Source organism: Mirounga leonina, unplaced genomic scaffold (assembly GCF_011800145.1).
Source record: "Mirounga leonina isolate KUSES-001 unplaced genomic scaffold, KU_Mleo_1.0 Mir_418, whole genome shotgun sequence".
Classification (NCBI taxonomy): domain Eukaryota; kingdom Metazoa; phylum Chordata; class Mammalia; order Carnivora; family Phocidae; genus Mirounga; species Mirounga leonina.
Window position 1 is genome coordinate 22,936,243 of NW_023270739.1, and position 20,466 is coordinate 22,956,708.

Consider the following 20,466-nt stretch of genomic DNA (forward strand, 5'->3'; position numbering starts at 1 on the left):
GTATCATAAGTCTTCTTGGAATTAAAGGATTAAATTTTAAAAGCATGAGTAACACTTTAAATGAGTCAACAGAATGAAAATAAAAACTTGAACATTCAGGTTTTTCTCTTCCTCTTTTTTGGGGGTAATATTTGAAACTTTAGGCTATTTTTATACCTCGTTAAAGTAAATTTCTTCTGCAGAGAATTTTTGCTTTATAGTTTCAAATCTGTTAGCCTAAGCAGAAGACCTCAAACTATTTTGGTCATACTCTCCCTTAGTAATATGCAGAAAAATCATACCCTGGGTTTGCATTTTCTAGTTCCTAACATTTTTCTGCTGAACCAACTTGATATGGACAGACCGTTTAAACAGATTGAGTCCTGACCTTACATAGAGAAAGGCCACCATGGCTCCCTGTTTTCTGAAGCTCCTTCCTCCTTTCATTTAAATTTCCCTCTTCTAGGAGATAGGATGCCTTGCTCACCCTTATTTCTCCTCCTATTTTCAGCAAAACAATGCAGTCAATACAATGAAAAGGCAGGCTTTGGAGAACCAAAAACTGGTACAGAGCCAGGAATTGGGAATATCTTGGCCTCTGTGAACCTACAATTTCCTCTGGTTCTGTCTACTGCTATCCGGTAGGTGTTGACTGCTCAAGTTCTCGGTCTACCAGCCGACCTCCAGGCCTAGAGGATGTGGCTCCTGATCCATCAGTAAAGGGCCTAATTGACACAAGGACGGATCTGCAGCCTAGAAAGGATTTCAGCTGGTGCTGTCATCACAGACTATGCTCCTCCGTCCTCTATATCTTGCATTATAAATTCGAATTTAACTTAGGTCTTGCTAGGGTTCTGATAGTTACGCCTGTTTTTCCACTCCTCTTGTTTACTGACTTCAGTTTTCCTGGCTTTCTCAGTTGCTGTTCAAGATTATTCATAACCCTGAGTTAAGTCTGTTTGGCTTGAACAATGCGGCGGTGGGGTGGGGGGGGAGGTGAGGGACGCTGACCCTCCGTGCGGTCGAAAATTGGCATGTAACTTTTCCCCAAAACTTAACTACTAATATATTGCCTACTGCTGACCAGAAGCCTTACCAATGAACACATCTTTTGTATGTCAACTAACACATATTTTATAAGTTTTCTGTATTATATACTGTACTCTTACAATAGAGTAAGCTGGAGAAAAGAAAATGTTATTAATAAAATCATAGGGAAGAGGACATACATTTATAGGATGGTACTGTTTTATTGAAAAAAAAAATCCGTGTGTAAGTGGACCCATGCAGTTCAAACCTGTGTTGTTCAAGGGTCAACTATATCTCTCTTCTAAAATAATACAGCATTTTTCCTGGGATTTTTTTTTTTTCCCTCAAAACACTCAACTTGCAATAGTGTCTTTTGCATTCATCACTTATCTTGCTCTTGATTACTGAATTTAGAATATAGGACAATTTCTTTTTCAGGCCACAGATTACTCTCTTCAGCACTCAAGGGCAATCATTAACTGTAAAAGCCCACACAAGCCTCATGTTGATGGTAGAAATCTCTGTTGTTTTATTGCTATTAAATTCTTAATGGGGATCTCAGATAGCTGAGAAATAGACTCATGATGTCCTGCATAGTCATCCTGATTCAGGGAATTGACCTCCCTCCCTAGGTAGTGTTCTGCTGTAGAAATGGATAGATGAGGTGGCAAATACAAGTCTTGCTGCCTGGTACTCTTGGAGGAGAAGTTTAAAAAAGTATATTGTACAAGCACAAAAAACTGAAGTCTTATTTATAGCCTTCTTGATTTACAACAGTAAGGCTTGGACCAATAAATAAATAAATAAATAAATAAATAAATATATGTATATATATGGCGGGTGTTTTATGGAGGTATCCCAACCTCCAGACACAGCATCACATATCATGGTGTCTGCTTCTAGAATTATAGAGAACCTGGAAATTGCTTACTGCATGTGTCTGTGTTTCTGAACTCTAGGCTTCTGGCCAAATGTAGCTGAGAAGCTTCTGGTAAGGTGATACCAGCTCTGTTTTGACCTGGCTTTGCTTAGAAGTCTAGACTGAAATATGATCATCTGTGTTGATGTTCCAGAGGTTGGGCCCCTCTGTGGTCACCAGTTCTGGACAAAAAAGGGCAGCATGGTGAAGTGGGGGCATCAGGATGTGGAGGTGATGACAGGCAGATGAGTGCCCTTTGCTCAAGACTTGGGAGTGTAAAGGAGGAAGGTTGAGTGGGTAGGGGAGAAGATGGAGGTGTCAGAACAGAGCGAGACCGAAAACCCAAAGGGTTAAAGGAGACTGCTCCTCGGAGTCCCAGGATGGCTTAATCAATCATTTCGTGCAGCTATTTCTGCTAAATGAGGATGATATGGACTGATCAGCAGAAGAACAACTGCTGCAGAGAACCATTAAGAACACAACATTGCTAAAGATGCCTGCTATCAACTCAAAGTCTATACATGTCTCCCTCCCTCCCTCTCGGCCCATAGTACTTTTCATTTCCAACTGAGAAATAATAGTGAATAATCTAGTAGCTGCAATGGAAGTCATGCAGATAAACACAACAAATTGGCCAGCCCACAATTTATTGATTTTTAAATGAACTAGCTCGCTTCCCAACTACAAATTCAGCTCTAAACAGGTAGTAAAACAAAACAAAAATCATCACTCTGAACTTCTGTCCCTCCTAGGTTTTTGTTACTGGACAAAGAATAATCGTCAGTGACCCATCACTGCTTTATACCCTAATCAATCCAATTAATAATTACCCTTCTCCCAGCTCTGCTCAGACGTAAGCCCTTATTTCGCACCAAGCACACTATCTACAGCCACCTTGGAAGCAAACACCTGTTCTGACGACAGCAACAAGCACCTTCGTTATTATTCAAGACTCAACCTTAGGAATATGATCAATGCTCTTTTACCTCGGGGAAGAAAGTTCTCAGAGCAAAATGTTTGTAGTCAAGGAAGGGAACAGTTCCAAAACTATCAACCACATCCAATTTATCCATCTGCAGCTCAGCAAAGCCTGCAAAACAGAATCCCAAGAGCAATACTTTAACTCAACAAACAATGGATAAGATCTTCTGCTGTTTTGTCTAACATGGAGGATGACCTTGGTTTTCATTAAAGAAGAAACAAGAGATAATTACTTGGTTGGCTGCAGAGCAGGGCTGGAATAAACACAGAGCCAGGCCTAGACCCTGCCGCTCAGATGTCTTCTATTATACAAACAGTTCTCATTACTGTGGCCAGCTCCATTTGGGGGAGGGGGGATGATAAAAAAAAAAAGGCTTGTTTTTCCACAAATAAAATTTTGGAGCCTACCATCACGTATCTCTTTCCGGAGCTCACTCTCCAGGAGCTCCAGCTGTTGGCTCTGTTTGCGGCTCAGCTCCTTCGATTTGTGCCTGGTTACCCCCACGGCCGCTGAGGAGACAGAGATCTAGTGTCAGATTGACATGTTAACTTCAAAAACAAAAAGGAAAACGAAGTCAACCTTGACATTTCTTTTACAGAGACAGAGGAAGAGAGAGAAAGAACAGCATTTAAGAGGTGGAATTTCTAAAAGGAAAAATTCCCAGTGAGGGGACACTCTAAAGAGGAAGATGCTAAAGCACAACAGGAAAACAAAAAACTACCCACCTTAAAGTAAAAACTAAATCAAATAACCTCCACTTGTAACCAAAGATCCCAGCTGGCTGAAAAGTAATGAAATAAGCCACGTTTCCCTGCAGCCACAGGCCGCTGATATTGTTCCATTCTTTTTTCAATGTTTCTAAACATCCCTGGAGAAATAAAGCTGAGCCACAATTGCAGAAGGAAATCACAGATCCACGCTCTGTAAGCCAAACTTGCATAGATCAAGTTGGCTGATATGGGGAGAGGTCCACAATGAACCCTCGGATCTGGGACATGGCTTCTTTCCCCACTTCGTCTTGCTGCTAACTGTGCTTCTAACTGAGACAGTGCCCTGAACAGGCTTGGTACTCGGTTCACAACCCCACTCTGCCAATTATGAGCTGTGTGACTTCAAGTAAGTTCCTTAGCATCTCTGTGCCCGGTTGCCTTATCTGTCAAAGGGCCCACACCTCACTGTGATGTTGAGAGGACTGCAAGAAGCAACCCACAGAAAGCATTCAGAAGTTGTTCTTTAAAAAGAATATTCAACAACTGTCAACTACATTATTATTCTGGAAAAGATTTTCCTCCTTCAACAGCAACTTCATGATAAAAGGACCCACTACCAGTAGATACGAATGATCCTGGAGGAAACAAAACTCAGTAGGGTTCTTCACTGGACCATTTCACAAAGTCAACAGTCTTCACCGTAACATGCATTGTGCATCTTCAAAAAAGGGTGGGGCGCACAGTGATTTCCAAATTTATGTGACCACGGAACCCCTTTCTCCGGGAGCATGATTTGGGGTTAGCGTTCCTCAGGCCACACTTCAGGCTACAGGGGCTCAGGGCAGGCAAAGGGAATGAGGCAGCCACATCCAGCCAGCAGTGGGTTTTTGATGGCTGACGTCTCCAGGGGAAGCCACAGTGGGGATGTTTAGAAGGTGGCAGGCCTAGGCCAGGGTGCTTCGTGTTTTCACTAATGACGTGACAGATGGGTTAAAATATTTGTACACTTTACACCTGCTCAAGCTTCTGGTCACACATGCTGGCCTGGAATCATGGCAAGAAGGGGATGAGAATTTTAAAGGGCAACTACCAATGAAGCCAAAGCCATGGGTCAAACTGAGCCCACCTCACCATAAAAAGCACAAACAGTCTCTATGACAGTGCGGGGACGGGAGGGGTGAGTCACACACGGCACAGGAAGAGATCAGAGACTTCTAGTAAGTCACAAAGTGGAGAGGACTCTATGGGGAGACTGGTGTCTACAGATGCTTAACACTAGCAGATTCTCAAAATAGAGCTCAGCACTTAGAATTTATAAGTAATCTTCTTACTCGAAGCCAGTGCCAGCCAGAACATTATTAAAATATCAAGCCCAATTCTGGATTCCAGCTATAGAGCAGGGGTGGTCAACTGGAGAAGCAGCACAAGAAAATACCTGAAATGATCATCAGCAGGGCAAAAGAGGGCCTCTGCAAAATGAATTCATTCCATTGGGCCAGTTCATCACACACAGAAGTCTTTCCCTCTCTGGACTGAGAACCCGCCAGGAGAAAGGGCCAGGCCTTCCCTCGTGCTGTCCAGCTCCGGAGGCTTGCGCAGTTATCAGCAACACAACGTGTGTTCATAGACACAAGGTAAGTGGATGCGGGGATGGATGAATGAAGGAGTGCATGGAAGGGAACAGGAGCAACTAGTAACAGAGCGTTGGAAAGGCAACGCCTGTGTTAAATCAACGTATGTGAAGTGTTCTCTTAGTTGGTGGAGAGGAGTTCTATTTCTGAGATGGACAAGAGGAACCAGACTTTGGATGAAAAGCTGCTCAGAACCAGGTCGCACACTAAATGGCTACAGGGACCAGGTAGGCAGATGAGTCACGTGGCCCAGGTGGAGACAACAGGGAGTGGTGGGGACTTCAGCAAAACCCCAGCGCCCACATGCTCTCTCAAGGGGCGGCTGTCATTCAGTTCCAGGAAACCGATGCTATGGAAAAGTGGAGATCCAATGATCCAGAGCTTTCAAATTTTCAAGAGATATTTTTAAAAATGTGAATCAACTTTTTTTTTTTTAACTGAAGTACAGCGGACACAAATGTTACGTTGATTTCAGGTGTAGAACATAGGTGACTCACCTAATTTTAAAATGCCGTCAACTAGTTCACAGTTTTAAAAAAAAATGCTGTGCGGGCCAAACAAAACAGATTGTTGGGCCAGATTCAGCCCGCGAGCAACCACCCTGGGATCATCGTGCTCGGATGAGCCTTGCGATATTTTAATAGATGGTACAAATCACGCTTCTAAAACATAGTTCTGCCAGGAAAAGCAGAGCTGGGGTGGGAGCAGGGGGTGGTGTTTGGTGAGGTGAGAAGGCAGGAGGAGATGACCAGATTGTGAAAGTCCAAAATGCCAGAGGAATTCTGAAGGAATAACGTAAATGGGAGATTTGTAATCGCCATTCACAGTACTGGGGAAGTGAGTTGGACTATATTTCTCAAACACCAAGACGCCATCTTTGCAATCCAGCTTTGTATCGATGAGGAATCCTAAAAAATGGTTAGAAAGCCCTCAACATGTACCTATGATTCCTTTCCCAAAGTTGTGATTTGGGTTTTTACCCATCAATACTCAACTGAGGCAAACAGCCCCTGAAAGCTGAGAGTCTGCCTGCCTGACGAGAGGCCCCAGGGAATCATTTCTCTGACAAAATCAAACAGGGCACTTACCAAAGATGACAATCACTAGCAAGACGGGAAGCACAATCAGAAAATACCAAGTGGTTGGAACTGTTTCCTGCTCAACGTAGAGCTCCAAGTTTCCCAGTTTGACCTAATGGGACAGAAAGTCATTAGACTCAATTGAATTGGGCGCCATATTTATGTACACACTTTTTCCTCCAAATTGTTTTCCCCAAGATACAAAAAGGTGACAAGCTAGGTAGGATATATGAATTCAAGTCCCAGCTCAGGCAGATTGGCTCTGTGAACTTGAGCACATTGAGAACATTCACCGTGCCTTGATTTTCAGATATGTCACAGTTGAGGTGCACTGGACTATACCTGGAGATTTTAGAATTGAGTTCTCCTTGCCCTAGGGGTTTAACTCAGCCACCCCATCCTTACTTTCCTCATCTCTAAAGTGGGATGTAGATAGTGCCTCTTCGTAGGGTTGTCGTGAAGACTAAATGTACTTCATCATTTGAGTGAGTGGCTCATGGTAGTCCTCCCAAAACTCTCCAGTGGCTTCCCAGAGCTCAAAGCCAAGCCCTTGCGATGGCTCACATGTTCCTTTTTTTTTTTTTAATTTTTTCCCCAAGATTTTATTTATTTATTTGAGAGAGTGAGTGAGAGAGAGAGATCACAAGCAGGGGGGAGGGGCAGAGGGAGAAGCAGACTCCCCGCTGAGCAGGGAGCTCGATGTGGGACTTGATCATGACCTGAGCTGAAGGCAAATGCTTAACTGACTGAGCCACCCAGGCGCCCAGCTCCTCGCTCCCTCTGGTAACTCTCCAGCCTCCTTGAATATTCCCCCTTGCTCCCTCTGCTCTAGCCACACTGGCATCCTTTTTGCTCCTCATGTTAAACCTGCAGGTCTAGAACCCTCTACCCCAGAGAGCCCATGGCTCACTCCCTCTCCTCCTTGAGGTCCTTACTCAAATGTCATCTTCCTAGACAGACCTTGGCTGCCCACCCTTGCACACCTTGCAGCACTGCCTGTCCCTGCTTCATGCTTCTCCATGGCGATCACCACCACCTCACACATTTTCATTTACTTTCTTCACTCCATGTGTCTTTAGGTAACCCCCACAAAGGCAGAACCTGGGGTCTGTTTTCTTCTCCGCTGTGTTCCCATCATAGAAGAGGCCTCAGGGACCATTTCACGACTAGAGATTGCTAGCGTTACTCTCCTCCCCCGGTGTGACATGTGGGGGCACTTGTGAGTTCAGCTGTGTTACTGATTTCATAATAATTAGTACCCTCTTTATCACACAGATGGACCACTGGAGGCTCAGCTAAGCCAAGCGACTTACCTAAGGCCATGCAGCTATTAGCTGGTGCAGCTGGGACATGAACACATTTTTTTTTTTTTTTTGGTCTTACAGTCTGATGTTCTTTTTTCTTGACTTTTATTCAATATTTATGACTACAGATCATAAAGCATTTTGGGGGGGTATAGACTGTGGAGAGCCTCATATGGCATGAACACCATAAAGAAAGACTTCTAATATGGTTCTGTTCCCAAGGGTCTCACATCTTTATTGTGGGACATAAATATACCTCTGATGGGACCCTCAAACATGTCAGGAGGAGATGAATTGCGGCATGACTCCATGACAGAGGAAGCAGCCCACGGCCCAGAGATCATCTGGTCTCCATCAGAATCGGATGCTACTCTGAATGTGCTGGGTTTCCGCTAAGACATGTCATCCCTACATTTGGCAAAAGAATGATAGCTCGTTCGTCCGTGGTCTAGAGATTCTGTGTGCAGGTGCTACGGTCTAAATGTATGGCTAGAACAAAACTATCAAGACTCATTAGTATTATAGACAATGGTGTGTTCAGTGCTTTGACATTCGAATGGGCACATGGATGGATTCGACCCGCTCTTTTGGAGGAATTACGCTTGCGCCTGCACCAGCAGCTTTGTTTATCTGCCATTTAAAGCGAAGATCTAAAGATCCATAACAGATGCCATTCTGGCTTCAGTGTCACTGAGAAGTGCCCCAAATAAGGTACAACCAACAGGTAGGAGTGTCAGGTGACTTACGCGAACTTTCTTGGAAGAGGTGTCAATGCTGTTTGCGTTACTGATGCCTTTAATTTTGCAAAGGATGATGGTGAGATCTTGATTTCTCGTAATATTTTCAAAACTGCAATTTAATTGCTCATTTTCCCCGTGGAAGAGGGTGATTTCAATGTCTGTCTTGGAGATGTTGAACTCATCGTTTTCTTTCTGTGAAGAACAAAGAGGAGATGAAGTAATGAGGGCGCCCAAGGGAACCCACAGACACAAGCACACCTTGCCCATCAAGGCGGGGGCGTGTCCCACCCGAAGGAAGTGAGAAACATACTTGAATTTTCACTTCCAGTTCTGTGTCCCCCTCGGGTTCGACCCGACACCCTGTGAACCTGGGGTCCTCAAGATACTGCAGGCTTCCGCAGTCCAAGTAGGTCTCCTGGACTCTCAGCTTCACAGTGACGTTTGTACGCGCTTTTGAACTCTTTAAACTGGGGGCTAAAAACCTGCAGGAATTCGCCATACAATATTCAGAGACCTGAGGGAGGAGAAAAGAGCATTTTTAAGAACTTCATTACCGAGCCCCAGCCCTGCGATGGAGGAGCGAGGTAACCCGGACAACTGAACTTCTCGGTGCTCCCAATTTCTCATCTGTAAAATGGGGAGAGTGATACTACCCTCCCCTCACAGGGCTGAATGAACCCGAAATCAAATTAAATGCAATGAGGGCTCATTCAACTAAATGGGGGCTAATTTACATGGGATTACATGTGCAGAAATGCTTGGAATCATGCCGGGCACCCAGTCAGCACTCAAGGAACCCTACTTGCTATCACTGCGAACACACTTAGCGGTAATGGGGGCAGCCAGAGGTCATGCAACGGAGAAGGGATGTGCAGAGAGAAGAGCCTAGCGTAAGAGGGACACGCGGCACCAAAGACTTTGCAGGCTCTGTGTGTCCTGGAGCCCTCGAGGTGGGTTGGGAAATGCGGGCAGGGAGGGGAGCACCCCCCAGGGAGGCCGCAGGGAACTGCACACCACCGCCGGATGCATCCGTCCTTGTCGGGGAACGTCCCCTGGCGCTTAGCGGAAGTCACTGACCCCAAGTGAGGAAAAGGTTTTGCAGGCCTAACAGGAAATCAGGGAAACAAAAGCAAAAGAGACAACATGGGCCCCCAGGAAAACGTGGAGCATGAAGGCTGGAAAGAATACAGAAAGTGTGGCCTGCTTCACAGCTTTATTTATTAAAAAAACAAAACAAAACATAAATACTGTCATTTTTAGGGGTGCAGAGAGATGGACACAGAAAGCCTCTGGAAAAGAAGAGGTTGACAAAGGTCTTAAAGAAGAACAATAAGGGGCGCCTGGCTGGCTCAGTCTGTGGAGTGTGCAACTCTTGACCATGGGGCTGGGAGTTCGAGCCCCACGTTTGGTATGGCTTGCTTAAAGATAAATCTCAAAAAATAAATAAATAAATAAATAAAGAGCAATAAAACTTGTGAAAAAAAAATTTGTCAGGTGGGAGTTTACCTGTTTTTTACTTTCTAATATTGGTGGTAAAAAGAGAGGGTAGGGGAGCGCCTGGGTGCCTCAGTTGGTTAAGTGTCTGACTTGATTTCAGCTCGGGTCATGATCTTGGGGTTGTGGGACTGAACCCCACATCAGGCTCCGTATTCAGCATGGAATCTGCTTGGGATTCTCTCTCTCCCTTTCTCTCTGCCCTGCACCCCCATATGCTCTCTCTCTTTCTCTAAAATAAAATAAATAAATAAATCTTTAAAAAAAAAAAAAGAAAGAAAGAAAAAGAAAAGAGAGAGTAGGAAGAGGCCATAGGTGGGAAGATCTGATGCAAGGGGCTGAGACAAACAAAACCTCCTTCCCCCTTAACACCTGTCCAGCCCTGGATCTCTCGTTCACATTTCTGGCGATATGAAGAACCAAAAAACAGTGTGTGTTCACATTGTGGAGACGTGGCCTAGAATCAGATACAAGGTGAGGCCTGGAACTGGCGCTGGGTGTGTCAGGAGGCGGATGTGTGTATGACGAGGCTGTAAGGGTGACTCAGGAAGGCTGTCTGTGCCTAGGCCCAAACCCACACTGGTCCCAAGCACGGCCATGTCTGTGGCCACAGGCAGACCAGCCAGCTTTGGCAGGAAGTGGTCAGGTGGGGCCCGGAGAGGCTGTACCTTCACATCTCTTGTTGAGGAAGGAGAGAAAGGGGAAGAGAGAATGGGGAGAGAATTCGAGAAGAGGGTAGGAGTGTACTCGGAGGCCCCAACCTGTATCTGAAATGCATCATTTTGTGTGACGAGGCCCTCCCGTGACTCCTGTGGGTGTTAGCAAGTGGACAAGGGCTGGGGACCAGACCCTTGTGTGGGGACATGCAAGGTAAGAGGAGGCCAGGTGAGAAGGAAAGGGACCAAGCCAGACAATGGCAGGAGCAGGAGGAATATATGACAAGATTTCTGGGACTCGGGCAGGTCACTTGGCCTCCACACCACAGCTCTGTGGGCACGATGGGAACTTCACCACTGACTGCACAGAACTGCTATTCTTCTGGACATCTCACCTTTGCCCCTCACAAGGCATTTTCACATGTATTCCTAAACGCTGTCTCATTAAAGTGCCTCCCTACAAAGCCCAGCTGGCGGAAATGGGAGGCCTTGTCATACCAACCTCATTCCTCTCTCCTCTGCACCACAATTGGAAATATTCCACTGCAAGGAGAAGGTCTTATTATTTCCATTATAGCCCAGATGGTGTATATCCCCCAACAGGTAAAAGCTTGTAATATCACAAAGGCACAGAAATAAAAGATATTCCCCAAGAGATGTTCGTGTGATGAAAACAACATCATCCTTGAAAATTACTATTATTACAAGGTAGCTGAAGACTTACATTTATGTTTCCTTTTAACTCATGTGAAACGATTAAGTTGTCAATTACGTCAAAATTTCTGCCCACGATAGTTATATTTTGACCACCACTGCAAAGAGAAAAAGCAACAACAGGAGTTTCATAGTAAACATACAGGCATTTTGCATTTATGAACAAAGCTATCACCTTATTCACACTTAAACTCAGTTATGTTTGAGAGCCAAGTAATACATTTTAATTTCCAATGCAGGACAATTCTAGAAGTCTTTTAATGATGCTGGCCACAAATGTATAGTTTTTAAGATACATAAATATAAAAATTCAGATCAGATCCTGTTTTAATTCTAGGAAAATGCCCAAGTTCTTTTACAGAATTTGGAGCTTTGCTGTGTCATGTTGCCACATATAATCAGATCATCGGCTATACCCTGAAAAGGTTTCACTAAACAGAATTTTGTTTGATTGCTGTTTAATCTATATTAAGATACTTCAATCTAACAATTTTCAAAATCAAACTCCCAACCTACCAATTATACTTTATTTAGGGAGATAGGGAACATTTTGGACAAGGTAAAATTATAAATGACATTAAAACTATAAATTCCCATTTGGTAGGCCATATAAATAACAGCTACGTTCTCTCTCTCCAAAACCAAGCCAAATGATTTCACATATTCTCACCACATAATCGCATATAAGCAAAGTGGTCATTAGATGTGAAATAAACAGCTGTCCACAGCTCTGGCTGCCCTCGACCCCCCCCAACCCCCTGCCCCGTTCATGTAGGTCATTCCAGGGGACAGGAGCCTGGGAATGTCCGCTCTGTGCGCCAGCTGGGCCCAGCCAGGATGACAAGACCTCGAGGTGAGCATGAGGCGGCCAATTTGTGTAGGACAGAAGGAAGACATTAGGCCCCGAACCAGTCACAAGGGGGAAGGGTCAAGCTGGCCTCCTGCCAGCCTGTCGCCATTACTAGAAAGCGGAGCCGAGCACGCTCTGCCGACGGCCAGACTGCAGAGCCTCGCCCTTGCCCGGGCATAACTCAGAGTCACGGGCTGAGAATAGCACAGATGACTGGACACTAAGAAGCCTAATCGGATCGGGGCGCCTAGGTGGCTCAGTTGGTTAAGCGACTGCCTTCGGCTCAGGTCATGATCCTGAGGTCCCGGCATCGAGTCCCGCATCGGGCTCCCTGCTCGGCAGGGAGTCTGCTTCTCCCTCTGACCCTCCCCCCTCTTATGTGCTCTCTCTCATTCTCTCTCTCTCAAATAAATAAATAAAATCTTTAAAAAAAAAAAAAGAAGAAGAAGCCTAATCGGATCACTACGCTGTGCACTGGAAACTAATATAATATTGTAGGCCAACTATACTTCAATTAAAAAGATAATAAAGAAGCCTCTTATTTGATGGCAAAACAGAACGCTGGTGGCTCAGAGCACAGCAGCCTGGGCGCCCAAGCAAGTCGTTTGAATGCTCTATGCCTCAGTTTCCTCTCCTGCTAAAGGGGCTACTGCTAGTCCTTCTGTGACCATTAACTGAGTTACTAGATGTAACACACAAGGCATGTGGGGAGTGCCACGTCAATGTTTGCTTTTATTTATAGGAAGGATTTAGACCCCGAGCGGGGAGTGCAGTGCTAGAGGCTTGGTTTAGAAATTTCCGGTTTTCTCATGCCACTGTTAGAGGCAGAACTGGTGAAGTCCCAACCCCCCAGTCCCTTGGAATTTGACTGTATCTGAAGACAGGGTCTTTAAAGCGGTAATTAAGATTAAATGAGGTCATTGGGGTGGGCCCTAATCCAATAATATGACTGGTGCCCTCATAAAAGAGGAGATAAGGACACAGTCACAGAGGGAAGACAACGTGAAGACATAGGGAGGAAACCATTTATCTTCAAGCTAGGAAAAGAAGCCTTGGAAGAGACCAACCCCAACATCTGCCTCTGAACACTGGACTACAAGTGTTTTGCTCCTGTTTTTTCTTTTTTTTTTTTTAAAAAACAAAGGTGCATCTACATTTTCATCTAGACAGTACTTTGAAAATCAGCTTCATGCTGTGTTAGGTGAAATCTCTTATTATGAAAATATCTTTAGGGTTATATTCCAAATCCAATGTGAATTTAAATTCAACTAGGCAGACAATTTTTTTTTTTTTAATATACTGGAGTCATCTGGAAGAGTTTATTTTGGAATGTCAATCTCTCTCTGAGGGAGTATCTTTGAAATGTAGATACTGCTTTTCATTTAGATAGCTCCCAATATTTCCTCGAATTATTCAAAACAGCTTACTCTAAAGGTTATAAAATGAAAGTTGTAAGAGAGAAGCTTTGTGTCACAGGCAGGGGTGAGATGTTGTATATTTGTATTGGAAACGTAGGCTAAGAGTAGGTACCTCAATGAAACGAACATTTTAAAAGGCAAAAGACTTATACAATCTGACGAGAAACCATAGTATGAACACACATATTAGCTGTGAGCTTCCTGGCAGCCACAGCTCAGAGGAAAGCAGGATATGCTCACAGTGTTCACGGGGACAACTGCTGGTCAGGTATGTGTGTGTTTTCTAGGAATAAATCCTAAGGGGACTTCTGTGAGAGGAATTTACATAGGACTATTATTTCTATATTTATCTGAGTGAAATCCATGATCTTTATGCATATGACCCTTTTCTTTTCTTCTTCTTTTTTTTTTTTTTTAAGAGAGGGAGAAAGAGAGAGCAGGATGGGGGGAAGGGGGCAGAGGGAGAGAGAGATCATCTTAAGCAGGCCTCACACCCAGCATGGAGCCCAATGTGGGGCTCAATCTCACAACCCTGAGATCATGACCCCTTTAAACACAAAGACAGAAAAGTATGAATCCAGAAAGCACCTGATCCAGGTGGTGGCAGGGTATATGAGGGAACAGTGTGGCAGAGCAATATACGACAAGGGTCCCACAGATGTACAGTTCCCGCCGTCAAACTGGATACACACATCCTTCATTTCTTTTCGGCTTGATGGTAGAGAGAATTTCATATGGGTGTCATTTAGCACATGGCTAACCTGTATCCTAGAAAAGGGCAGAAAAACAACTCTTAAAGGACCCAGACGCTTAGCATAGTTGGCTTCTGAACATGACTGTGTATGAATTTTACTTGAACTGCAACAGTTCACAAACTATCAGAGTAGTTGGAGGCAACTGCTGGTTCATCAGAGGCCCCTGACCACTGTGGGCATCATCTGGGGCAGGGGTCCTCTTTCTTCTATGCATTTTTATGTTTCTTTTATGTTTTTGCATTTGCCTTAGAAATGGGGAAAGGAGAAGTCCTAACAGAAAGTGGAACATGGACTGGGTACTAAGTTGTACTAAGGAATTCCTGTTAATTTTGCTGAGTATGAGAACGGCACTATGCTCATCTGCTGGAGACATATACTGAGATGTGTGTGAGGGAAAGGATACGGCATCTGCAATATGCTTACTCCAGGCACCATCCGTCCCTCCCCTCCAAAAACGAAATGAGACTGGCAAAATGTTGCTAAGTTTTGGAGGTGGAGGATGGGTACAGAGAGGTTTGATGCACTCTTCACTCTTGGATATGACTGGAAATTTCTGTAATGGAAAGCTTAAAAAAAGAGAAGTTCCAGTTGAGCGGTAGAAGGGTAGAACCCCATCCCAGGCAGAGATAGAAGATCCTGCCATTCGGAGAGCAGAGAGCCCATGACCAGAGTCTATGCCAAGAATCCAGGGGTCTCGGGGTTCAATCAGCATCAGAGCGAAGCTGCCTCCCAAGGAACTCCAGATGAGAAATTAGTTGGGACTATCCTGGGTGCTTCTGACATCCACAGGACCTGCCTTTGACACCCTTCAGGGGACAAAGCAAAGCCTTCTACATTATTCCCTCTGTAACCTGCACTTCCTCTGTACATCACATCTACAATGAGCCTCTAAAGCAAAAAATCATTAAGGCTGGGTTGTGCTGAATAATGCTCAGTATGTTACGTGTGAATCTACTGTTACTAAAGGATATGTGCATGATTATTAACGTTAACGCACATACCCTTTAAGTAGTAATAATAAATCCTAACAATAAGGCAAGTTCAGAAATCATCTGAGTCAGTGTGTAGTCACACTACCTAGGATTTACATTCTAAACTTTATATTCAGAGCCACGCTCTAGGAAATTCATCGTAAAATGGCTGATCATTAAAATCTAGGCTTGTTTATAAATTTTGGAAGGAGAGAGGGGGAAATGTGGGTCGTTCTGCTATTATTCTTGTATTTTTCCCTTCAGAATAATAAGGCATTTGAAGAATACCTTATGAAAAGAGTTTGGGATTATGGCATGAACTCAGATATAGGATTAACTGGGTATTATGTTTACTTCTCGTGAACTTGGGTTCACCACTCTGATGTGGTTACTGAAATGCTACATGCAGAAAGGCCTCTGAGTCATTTAATTTAATAACTGCAGTATCTTGAGACACATTCAGAATTGAAATGAGAGCATAGAGAGTCCAAAATAGGGTAATGCTCTGAACACCAACTTATTTTCCGGTGAAGGTGATTGCCTTTCAGTGAACACACAGGTGTCGAACTTCACAGATTTTGCTACACATAATGAAAGATTTTCACAATAAGGTATTTAGCCAGGACCAACGGCACAAAAATGCCCATGCTGCAAAGATATAGCTGCTGATGTGTGCTGGATAATTCTGGTAAATAGCAGAGCCACCCATGAACAGCTTTCTCCATCAAGATGACAGGCATCCCAGATTTACTGTGAGGAGGGGGAAGAGGACGGCAGTTATATGCAGCAAATGAATTAAAACAGAAAATTCAGTAAATAAGTGTGGCTGATTAAAATGCTGTACAAATCTGTTGTAGTAGTTAACAACCAAAACACCACGCTTCAGCACATTGTCTCCAATGCATTTCCATGATGAGAACGAGCTCAGTGTTACATTTCATATAGACCGTGATGCCTTTTACTTCAAATTAACCCAAACTTATAAAAGCTAACAAGCAGAAAACTCAAATTGTCTATTGTGTTATTATTATGACATCTCTCTTGGGGGTAACATTTGCACAAGGATGTCAGGGAGACACTGAAAAATTATTTTCTCTCCAAGTTTCATTGAAAGGATGAGTTAGGGGGAAAGAAGTGATAGAAATAATGATATTCAAATGGTACACTGACCAGATATCTGTGTTGGGGTGTTTGGTCTTTTTTTCTTTAACTACTAATACATGCTCCATTTAGTTTATTTAGCCTGACACCAATCCAACGAAGAGAAGGCTACAAAGAATAAAACAGATCAGGAAATTTCTTTTTCCAATCTTGAGTGACACTTTGGAAGAGCTGTCCTATCTTACCATCAAAGTCCTAAGTATGCAACTATTTTTCTAAGGGGGTCATCTTCAAGATGATGTTTGCTACTCAAAATACTTGATTTTGTTAATGGATATAAATCAAGACCTCAAATAGGCAACACCGTGAGGTTTTGGGTGGTAAGAGGGAACAGATTCTCTCACAATTAACTTCAAATGTGGTGTTTAAAATATTCTGCTTCTTGAAATTATGTCTTATCAAATATGCAGACCGATGGCCCACTTTGGCCCATGGCAATACTTTGAAAAGATTATAGTCACAATGATATGCCTCTGGCATAAGTTTGAGCTTTTTACTATATTATCAAGGATAAATTACTATTATGTCAACTTACACATCCTTCTCGCAAGTACTGGTTCCTTTCAGGATCATCGTAATGTTGGATGCCTGGGTAAAGTTTGCCCCCGTGACGATCACGTTACTTTTCCCTAAAGTCGATATCTTCTGTGGCTCAATGGACTTAATGTAAAAGACCTGTTGGAAATAAAGATTCACATACAAGATCAAAGCTAAGAAATGGCATTGTTCCAAAAAATCTGTTTATGCGCTGCCGTTCGAAGAAATCACTGGGAAATTACAACATTTTGCAAACACAAGCAGACAGTGTTTAATGAAATCAATGAATTCAAGGAAGAGTGCTGAAGATTCATGTCTCTCAACATGCGACATCGTGAGGTCAAACCAATTAGTCTTCATCTCACAAGACAGTTGAAAATACAGTTGAAGAGTCTGACATTCTGTCTGAAGAGTGAGATCTCACAGAGTCTCGAAAATGCTCACTACCTTACAGCCTCTGGAGGCTCACCGTACAACAACATGAAGGGAAGGACAAGGAGTCTGCTGGCGCTAGGCCCACAAGCATCATCAGTAAGCTGGAATAAACATCATTCTGGATAAATTTAATTCCCTAGAAAGTAGTGCCTATTTTTTTGTCTGTCTCAGTTGGGCTATTCGTTTTTTTTGTGTGTTTTTTTTTTAAAGATTTTATTTATTTGACAGAGAGAGACACACAGTGAGAGAGGGAACACAAGCAGGGGGAGAGGGAGAGGGAGAAGCAGGCTTCCCGCAGAGCAGGGAGCCCGATGCGGGACTCGATCTAAGGACCTCGGAATCATGACCTGAGCGGAACGCAGATGCTTAATGACTGAGCCACCCAGGCACCCCGCAGTTGGGCTATTTGAATCAAGGAGTATACTGCAGGGAAAAACTTCAAGAAATCAACCCAGTCAGCCACCTAATACCCAGTAGTCAGATGCCAAACCACTGTGGTCAACTGTTTCTTCTCCAGTGGTACCCATTCATGTAGGCTTATGCACCTTACTTCTCTGTTTGCAATGTCTAATCAAAATCTCCTTAAAAGTCTGACTCTTGGTTTTGGCTCAGGTCATGATCTCAGGGTCGTGGGATCGAGCCCCACGTCGGGCTCTGCACTCAGCATAGAGTCTGCTTGGGATTCTCTCTTTCTACCAACCCCTTCCCCCCCGCCCCGCCACTCATGCTTTCCTTCTCTCTCTCTTTCTCAAATAAATAAATAAAATCTAAAAACAAATCAAGTATTCCACACAGCTAAAAAAAAAAAAAAAAATTACAAATTCTCCTTAAAAGAAAAAGGCCTTTATTTGATGGCAAGAATCACTTTCCCTTTCAAAGATGAGACAATCCTGATTTCTTTCAGTTTTCTTCTACAGATGTTACCGTCTATCGTTTTGATCATTTTGTTGTTCTTCTGTAGACCATTTCCAGCATGTCTGTATTCTTCTACAATATGGTGACCAAAACAGGACAGAAAATTCTGCTTCTGGCCGATATAAAGTACAGCAGATCTTTAGCATGAGAGCATTTCATACTCACACTCTTGACATTTGGAAACAACCTCCAGGGCCAGAGACACAAAACCAGGTGAAATCGGGCTACGCCATAGATGCCAAATGTATCCGCGTGGAGGATCAAGTCTAGGCAGAAGCCACTGCCAGCCCTGGGAGGGCATCAGTCATGCCCAACCCCAGCCTACACCTGCTTCCTGAAGCAGCCTACTATTCTCCGCTCCGTTGTATGTGTGATGCAACGATGGACTTTCGGGGCTGTTCGGGCTGACCCGCCCGCTGAGAGGGAGGTCTGATTCCGCTCCTCGGCAAACACGGGTGCTGTACGGTGGAGCGGCCGCCGTCGCCCGTCAGCACTACGGACTGGTTCTGCCGACGGAGGTGAATCCCTCGTTCGTGTCATCACAGCAATGATGTAACGTGACAGAGAGTGGATTTCAGGGGCAGAATTTCTTTAATCACTCAGTAGAGGACTTTCGCCCCATACTTATAGAATCATGAAGGGTCTGAAAGGGTCACTTTGATTATTGTTATACTTGACTGCATTTTATGGGGGGAATTATCTGCAAGCGTGGTACTTGGAATGGGGGGGTCAGCGAAGACTGCCAGGTAAATCCCTTGCAGATGTCAAGTGTGTGCCAGACAGCTGAAGGCTTGCTCTTCGCCCTGACTCGGTGACAGCTAAGTGAACACGTGTTTACTGAGCATGTACGGGGTCCCCGGAAGAGCCCCACGTGTGTGGGGGACACATGATCTATGCGCGCGCCAGAGCAGGAACTGGCCACCTAGTGGCTTTGCCTGTAACAAGCCAAATCCAGGCCACCGCTTGCGTTGTATGGCCCGTGAAGGAAACGTCAAAAAAGTAACAACATTCCATGACATGCGAAAATACATGAAATCCCGATCCTGGCATCCACAAATGGAGTGTTTCTGGCCCGCAGGACACCCATTCGTGGACGTGTTGCCAGTGGCTGCTAACACCACAGCAGGGCGGAGCCGCGGGGCTCCCGAAGCCCAGCCCATTCTCCGTCTGGCTCTTTGTAGGAAAAATGGGCCAACCCCTGCGCAGTAGAAGGCCTCTGCCTCCTTAGGGCGGAAAGAGAGCCTGCGGTTTTGTTTTATGTAAATCCCAGCAAAGACTCCCATTTACACCCAAGTCCACTGTGATCCCCACGGTTCTTTCTGGGCAGCCCTCTGGATTCCTGTACTTAGACTGTAATATCTGTTCCAGAAAGACTCTCGCACACCCCAAGTAAGTGCTACTTCTCTACTCTTGGGAGAGGATAAAAAGAACCTTATAACTAATGTAAAAAAAAAAAATTTTTTTTAAGGGGGTTATATTTTGCTTCTTAAACGGTTCTATAAACACCATCAGTGGACCCACCACGTTGCCTTATTAACTTTTTATTTCTCCTGAGCAGAGACAGCCCTGCTACTTCAAGAGGATTTTATTTTTAAACCTTATTGTTTAGAGAAGTATCCATCGACTGTCTAGGATGAAATCCAGCCCTGGTCTATCTCCTGAATGCAGATGCTTCTAGTCTGTTTGCAAAGAGGGTCAAATTAGTTGCCCTTTGTTTGCTTGGAGAACTTCTCTTAATGTTAGTGAGTTAAAGAGCTAGCAAGAGGACCTCATCAAATATACTGTGCAGGTATACAAGAAAAAAAAAAAAGAGGGAGAGGGTAGCTATATGGCTGTACCATATGGCTGCAACAATTCTTAGAACTATAACATTTTCTATTTTTACTGATAAAGGTTTTTAAAAATCCCGTACAGACAGAAGGCAAAGAATGACCTCCCGACAAATGTTTCACACACTTATTTTAGATCTATTTTTATATTTTAATCAAGAGTTAATCTCACAGCCTGGTATGAAGTAGTGGGCTCCCTGAGCTGACACACAGAAGGGGTTAATTTAAAAACAGAATCTAGGGACGCCTGGGTGGCTCAGTCAGTTAAGCGGCTGCCTTCGGCCTGGGTCATGATCCCAGGGTCCTGGGATCGAGTCCCACATCAGGCTCCTTGCTCAGCAGGGAGCCTGCTTCTCCC

At 44.2% G+C, this 20,466-nt stretch overlaps 1 protein-coding gene across 2 annotated transcripts in view; it reads right to left on the reverse strand.

Annotated features, from left to right (window-relative positions):
- PLXNC1 (plexin C1) overlaps positions 1-20,466 on the reverse strand; it is a 141,915-nt gene that overhangs the window by 45,154 nt on the left and 76,295 nt on the right. For both annotated transcript variants that reach the window (XM_034987834.1, XM_034987835.1), the window contains exons 10-17: positions 16,928-17,067; positions 14,094-14,273; positions 11,248-11,335; positions 8,684-8,887; positions 8,380-8,565; positions 6,339-6,441; positions 3,317-3,418; positions 2,914-3,017 (exon numbers count right to left, since the gene is read on the reverse strand). In XM_034987834.1, coding sequence (XP_034843725.1) covers positions 2,914-3,017; positions 3,317-3,418; positions 6,339-6,441; positions 8,380-8,565; positions 8,684-8,887; positions 11,248-11,335; positions 14,094-14,273; positions 16,928-17,067 — 1,107 coding nt within the window. The remainder of the gene's footprint in view (positions 1-2,913; positions 3,018-3,316; positions 3,419-6,338; positions 6,442-8,379; positions 8,566-8,683; positions 8,888-11,247; positions 11,336-14,093; positions 14,274-16,927; positions 17,068-20,466) is intronic.